This window comes from Esox lucius, chromosome 21, assembly GCF_011004845.1.
Source record: "Esox lucius isolate fEsoLuc1 chromosome 21, fEsoLuc1.pri, whole genome shotgun sequence".
Taxonomy (NCBI): domain Eukaryota; kingdom Metazoa; phylum Chordata; class Actinopteri; order Esociformes; family Esocidae; genus Esox; species Esox lucius.
In genome coordinates, this window is record NC_047589.1 from 31680397 (window position 1) to 31687976 (window position 7580).

Consider the following 7580-nt stretch of genomic DNA (forward strand, 5'->3'; position numbering starts at 1 on the left):
TCAAGGTGTGCATAATTATTAGCCAGCTTCATGACCTCAGGTAAAATGGGCCAAAAAAGAGATTTAACTGACACTGAAAAGTCATAAATAGCTAAACTATTGAGGCGTGACCACCGGACACTCAAAGGTTTTGTCGTGAATAGTCAACTGGGCGCAAAAAACGCATGGAGAAGAAAAGACACAAATTAACTGCAAAAGGCTTGAGAATAATTAAACGTGAAGCTACCAGGAACCCATTATCCTCCAGTGCCACCATATTCTAGAACTGCAACCTACCTGGAGATTCCAGAAGTACAAGGTGTCAAGTACTCAGAGACATGGCCAAAGTCAAGGAGGATGAAACACGACCACCACTGAATAAGATTTGAAATGTACTGTATAGATTGCGCAAAGAAATACCTGAAGCCAGAAGTTTTTATGGACAGATTAAATGAGAGTGACTCTTGATGGACCAGATGAATGGGCCTGTGGCTGGATCACTAATGGACACGGGGCACAACTTCAGTCAGGCGCCAGCCAGGTGGAGGAGGGGTACTGGTATGGGCTGCTATCATTAAGGATAGTTGGACCTTTTCAGGTTGAAGATGGACTGAAACTCAACTCCCAAACATACTGCCAGTTTCTGGAAGATACTTTCTTCAAACCGGGCCTCAAAGATGCCTGAATAATGATGCCCGAATAATGATGCCCGAATAATGACCGAATAATGACCTGTTCTATTGAGAATTTGTGGGTCTTTCTCAAACATGAGATTTACCGTCAGGGAAGACAATACACCTCTTTGAACAGCATTTGGGAGGCTGTGGTTGCTGCTTCAGTGAAAGTTGTTTGTGAACAGATCAAGAAACTGACAGACTCCATGGATGAAAGGCTCATAGCAGTTATTGAAAAGAAGGGTGGTTATTTTGGTCACTGAACATTTTAGAAAGGACAGACATTTTAATTAATTGTCATTTCGTGTTACTTATTTGTTACACTTACTTTAAAGATTGAGAATAAACAAGTGAGTAAGGAGATTTTTTTATTTTTTATTAGTTAATTAGCCAAATTCTGCACACCAATTGTTGCCTAATAATTCTGCATTCTTATGTATTCCCCTGAGAAAGATCAAAACTCTCTTCGTTTAACATTCAGGTTTGAGGTTCAGTAATATTTTGGGTTGACATAAAGCATTGTGTTTGTTCAACAATAAAATACATCTTGAGAAATACGATTTGCCTAATGATTGTGCACGCAGTGTATTATCAAGAACAAGTACTGAGTTCCTACATTTCTCTTGTTGTTCCTGATCGACCCCACAACCCTGGTGTTGGAAGCTCCATGTTCTACCAACTGAGGTACACGTTCAATCAGCACAGCCCCGGTTGTCTGGTTCTACAACCAGATGTCCTACCTCTCGTCTGTCTCTCCCCTCCTCTCTCCCGTCTTCTCCAGCAGGATGAGAGACCTGGCCGCCTGCTGAGCTTTGGGGGGAAGGAATCTGGGGTTGCGCAGGAAGTTGTGTCTCTGCTGGAGTTTGTGGAGGCCAGCCCTCACCTCTGCTCTGCTCTTTGCATTCAGCTCATCCATCCACTTAGGCTTCTGCCGCTGGCAGGACCTCTGGAAAGAGTGGAGGTCATGTCAGTGACCTTGAGACGCACACACATCTTAACCAACACCTGCACAGTGTTCTAAACACACATCTTAACCAACACCTGCACAGTGTTCTAAACACACATCTTAACCAACACCTGCACAGTGTTCTAAACACACATCTTAACCAACACCTGCACAGTGTTCTAAACACACATCTTAACCAACACCTGCAGTGTTCTAAACACACATCTTAACCAACACCTGCACAGTGTTCTAAACACACATTTTAACCAACACCTGCACAGTGTTCTAAACACACATCTTAACCAACACCTGCACAGTGTTCTAAACACACATCTTAACCAACACCTGCACAGTGTTATAAACACACATCTTAACCAACACCTGCACAGTGTTCTAAACACACATCTTAACCAACACCTGCACAGTGTTCTAAACACACATCTTAACCAACACCTGCACAGTGTTCTAAACACACATCTTAACCAACACCTGCACAGTGTTCTAAACACACATCTTAACCAACACCTGCACAGTGTTCTAAACACACATCTTAACCAACACCTGCACAGTGTTATAAACACACATCTTAACCAACACCTGCACAGTGTTCTAAACACACATCTTAACCAACACCTGCACAGTGTTCTAAACACACATCTTAACCAACACCTGCACAGTGTTCTAAACACACATCTTAACCAACACCTGCACAGTGTTCTAAACACACATCTTAACCAACACCTGCACAGTGTTCTAAACACACATCTTAACCAACACCTGCACAGTGTTCTAAACACACATCTTAACCAACACCTGCACAGTGTTCTAAACACACATCTTAACCAACACCTGCACAGTGTTCTAAACACACATCTTAACCAACACCTGCACAGTGTTCTAAACACACATCTTAACCAACACCTGCACAGTGTTCTAAACACACATCTTAACCAACACCTGCAGAGTGTTATAAACACACATCTTAACCAACACCTGCACAGTGTTCTAAACACACATCTTAACCAACACCTGCACAGTGTTCTAAACACACATCTTAACCAACACCTGCACAGTGTTCTAAACAAACATCTTAACCAACACCTGCACAGTATTCTAAACACACATCTTAACCAACACCTGCACAGTGTTCTAAACACACATCTTAACCAACACCTGCACAGTGTTCTAAACACACATCTTAACCAACACCTGCACAGTGTTCTAAACACACATCTTAACCAACACCTGCACAGTGTTCTAAACACACATCTTAACCAACACCTGCACAGTGTTCTAAACACACATCTTAACCAACACCTGCACAGTGTTCTAAACAAACCATGTATGGGTGTTGTCTACCTGGTTAGGTGTGTGTGGTCTACAAGGCTAGGTGTGTGGTGGTCTACCTGGCTAGATGTGTGGTCTACCTAGCTAGATGTGTGGTGGTCTGCCTAGCTAGGTGTGTGTGGTAGTCTACCTGGCTAGATGTGTGGTCTACCTAGCTAGATGTGTGGTGGTCTGCCTAGCTAGGTGTGTGTGGTAGTCTACCTGGCTAGGTGTGTGGTCTACCTGGCTAGATGTGTGGTCTACCTAGCTAGATGTGTGGTGGTCTGCCTAGCTAGGTGTGTGTGGTAGTCTACCTGGCTAGGTGTGTGGTCTACCTGGCTAGAGGTGTGTGTAGTAGTCTACCTGGCTAGGTGATTGGTGGTCTACCTGGCTAGGTATGTGTATGTTGACATACCTGGCTAGGTGTGTGGTCTGCCTAGCTAGGTGTGTGTGGTAGTCTACCTGGCTAGAGGTGTGTGTGGTAGTCTACCTGGCTAGGTGTGTGGTCTGCCTAGCTATGTGTGTGTGTGGTAGTCTACCTGGCTAGGTGTGCTCAACGGGGTGCCGGTGTCAGAGCTACAGGTTATGGTGAGGGAGATCTCTGACTCCTCCATCAGGCTCTGGGCTGTCTTCTCTAGGGGAGGAATCAGAGTGTAGCCATCGTCTTGGGGAACATCACATATGCGTCTGTTGTAGGACATTGTCGGCTTGGCAAACCCTGGGGTGGACTTGACTAGGAGATAGACACAGACAGATAGGCACAGGCTAACATACAGGATTAACAGACACATGCTACACTAAAACGTGATTATTTGCCAATAGTTATAGAGCCACTGCGTCCATTATGAAGGTAATTGATGAAAGTTTACAGCACCTCGTGGGGCTTTGATGAGTGGGGCCAGCTGTGTGATGTAGTCTCCTCGACAGATCAGGTTGTTGCTCTTCAGAAGACTGTTGTCAACACACCACATAAATGTGGACACGCCTGATGGGGGAAATAAACACACAAGGCTCTGTATTTCCTTTGAGTTGACTTATTCCTGTGGTCTTTTCACAAAGCACAACGCCTCATGTCACAGGTGGTAATAAAGCAGCAGTAATAGGACAGGTGTTAAACAGCTTCCTAGTGTTGTTATGGATCCACCATAAAGTGGATGGTCCAGAGATTTCTACCTGGAGGGAGACCCAGCTGATGATAGGCCTGGCCCAGCTCATCCCCCACCCTGTTCCCACTGGCTGTGGTCTGGACCCGGGCCATGATAATGTGGTTCTCCAGCATGTCAGCATCACGCATCTGAAGGCTGTACTCTGAATGGACCTGAGAGGAAACTCAGCCTGAACACATACATCTGAAGGCTGTACTCTGAATGGACCTGAGAGGAAACTCAGCCTGAACACATACATCTGAAGGCTGTACTCTGAATGGACCTGAGAGGAAACTCAGCCTGAACACATACATCTGAAGGCTGTACTCTGAATGGAACTGAGAGGAAACTCAGCCTGAACACATACATCTGAAGGCTGTACTCTGAATGGAACTGAGAGGAAACTCAGCCTGAACACATACATCTGAAGGCTGTACTCTGAATGGAACTGAGAGGAAACTCAGCCTGAACACATACATCTGAAGGCTGTACTCTGAATGGAACTGAGAGGAAACTCAGCCTGAACACATACATCTGAAGGCTGTACTCTGAATGGAACTGAGAGGAAACTCAGCCTGAACACATACATCTGAAGGCTGTACTCTGAATGGAACTGAGAGGAAACTCAGCCTGAACACATACATCTGAAGGCTGTACTCTGAATGGACCTGAGTGGAAACTCCGCCTAAACACACATACATCTGAAGGCTGTACTCTGAATGGAACTGAGAGGAAACTCAGCCTGAACACATACATCTGAAGGCTGTACTCTGAATGGAACTGAGAGGAAACTCAGCCTGAACACATACATCTGAAGGCTGTACTCTGAATGGAACTGAGAGGAAACTCAGCCTGAACACATACATCTGAAGGCTGTACTCTGAATGGAACTGAGAGGAAACTCAGCCTGAACACATACATCTGAAGGCTGTACTCTGAATGGAACTGAGAGGAAACTCAGCCTGAACACATACATCTGAAGGCTGTACTCTGAATGGAACTGAGAGGAAACTCAGCCTGAACACATACATCTGAAGGCTGTACTCTGAATGGAACTGAGAGGAAACTCAGCCTGAACACATACATCTGAAGGCTGTACTCTGAATGGAACTGAGAGGAAACTCAGCCTGAACACATACATCTGAAGGCTGTACTCTGAATGGAACTGAGAGGAAACTCAGCCTGAACACATACATCTGAAGGCTGTACTCTGAATGGAACTGAGAGGAAACTCAGCCTGAACACATACATCTGAAGGCTGTACTCTGAATGGAACTGAGAGGAAACTCAGCCTGAACACATACATCTGAAGGCTGTACTCTGAATGGACCTGAGTGGAAACTCCGCCTAAACACACATACATCTGTGCAACCAGGGGCTCCAAACATGTCTCTTCATTACAGTGACATTCCAAACCGTATGTAGTAGCACCAGAAATAAAATCTGACCTTTTTGTTTCACACATTTCAAAGATGTCAAGAGCCACTTTCCTTTTGTCAAGTGCCTTAGTGTCTTCCTAAATCAAATGAGCTATCAGGTTTTTGCTAACAAGGTAATGTGAATGTACATACTGTTTGTTATTATTTGTCAAATAATAGAGGCCTGCAACATGGTTTATGAAATGATCAAATATGACCCCAAAAAAAACCCAAGTAGGGCTCAGAATTAACAGTTAAGAGTTAACAGTGAAATGCTGTTTCATTGCCACCCTGACAATGCTGACTCAGACCGCTTTTTGTCCACAGAGGGAGTAAGAGAGAAAATCAAATTTGTTATGATAAGATACAGAACAGGGTGTGAGTTGCAAAAACAATTGAAGGCGATCTTGAAACATTTTTTTACAACCCTCTTTACTTTCACACACACACACACACACACACACACACGGATATATTACAGTCATAGCGGTGGTACGTTGGAGGACTGGGGTGCTTGAGATTCACCTGAGTCACCATGCCAACCCGCACCAGTCTCCCGCGCCTTCCATACCAGTTAAATTACACCACGCGATCAGCGCGGCTCAAAACATCCCCGCGGCCATGCTTACAAGGCTATGCCTGGTTGAATGATACAGTAGATATCCTACCTGTTGAAGCTTCTCCACATATTTGTCATGGTACCTGTTACCTCCACTTCTGGTCTTGGTGAAATGTGCAACGGTGTCTTTCCCAATAATCTCTGTGGTGTAGAGATCCTTGAAGATGCTCGCCAATAAATGTGAATTATCCTATAAACATTCAGCAGGAGGCGATACTGCACAATTAATTTATATTATTGAAACACTATCTAGCATTGCCTAGCCAGACTATTGATTATCCATATCCAACTCATGTAATATTTTATTATAATTTGATAAAATCGTTAGCTATTGCAATAGTGCTAACCTGTGATACTTCAAATGCAGGTCTATGACGGTTCATGGACGGATGCATACAACCTGTTTCGCCTTTAGGCTCAGATTCCTCAAACATGATTGTAGACTGGCCACAGCGATGACTTCTAAAGCCAATTTGGTTGACTAAATATTCATCATGTAAATGTGAATATTCTCAAGTAAACAGCTTTAGTTAATTAGGTTAACGAACAAACACAAAGGATACACGTATAACTCATACGTGTGTTGGAGTTTGAATCTCACTCATTACCCTCTTTCAAGCGTCCATATTTGTGTACCATTAGTAACTATAGAAACGGTCCAGGTTCTTAAAGGGGCCGAGGAAGTAAAAAAATGAATGTATAAACCATAGACTGTATATATAAGGTATAAACGTGCACTAGAATATTTAGTACAATTCTTACTACTCTTGTCATTCAGTATTATTACAGCGTTTTGCCAACCCAGTCAGTCAACCAAGTACCTCTGTCGTTGACAGGAATTAGGTATTCCCTATAATCTAGACACATTTTAGAGCATGCAGTTTTTTTTTTTTTTTAGCTTGAACAGCAACTAAAGTAGCTAAATATTTGCTTCTCTTGTGAGAAGTTACATGGGTTTCCAGAAAAGTAGTGTTACATCAAAACTCAGGACGTTTTTGGCAACAAAGGCACGGGTATGATCTTTTTTAAGCTAGACACTTTTGTGTTTTCCAACATAATCGACATGCTATGGATGACAGCTCTGGCATTTTAACCTGAGTGACCATGGTGGCTTGTTAAGTCTAACAGTAAATCATTAATTTTTTAATGTAAAATTACATCTCGACAACAGACCACAAAAACTGATAGGTTTATAAGTATGGCTTAAGTATGCACACCCAAAGAATTATCAAACCGTTTCCAAAGGGTGTGGTGGCCTGGTGTGTCCAAAACTGGGCGTGTCCTCAATATGTCTCAGACCTTTAAGATAACTATATTGTGATTCATTCTTTTCTTCTACACAGTGAAGGGTGAAGGTTTAGGCTGTCAGTTCAGAGACATTTGCCCATAAGAGTAACCTGTTTGACTGGCTGTGGAATTCAGATGTTTACCCACAACCAATCACTGTACTCTCAATAGACTGGGCAAGCCTAC

The 7580-nt window shown here is 43.4% G+C and overlaps 1 protein-coding gene across 1 annotated transcript in view; it reads right to left on the reverse strand.

Annotated features, from left to right (window-relative positions):
* Window positions 1-6689, reverse strand: part of dlec1 (DLEC1 cilia and flagella associated protein) — a 39760-nt gene extending 33071 nt beyond the window's left edge. The window contains exons 1-6 of the mRNA XM_034289296.1: window positions 6455-6689; window positions 6157-6297; window positions 4099-4243; window positions 3800-3910; window positions 3465-3658; window positions 1394-1599 (exon numbers count right to left, since the gene is read on the reverse strand). Of these exons, the coding sequence (XP_034145187.1) occupies window positions 1394-1599; window positions 3465-3658; window positions 3800-3910; window positions 4099-4243; window positions 6157-6297; window positions 6455-6541 (884 nt within the window). The 5' untranslated portion in view covers window positions 6542-6689. The remainder of the gene's footprint in view (window positions 1-1393; window positions 1600-3464; window positions 3659-3799; window positions 3911-4098; window positions 4244-6156; window positions 6298-6454) is intronic.
* Window positions 6690-7580: the final 891 nt, after the last annotated feature.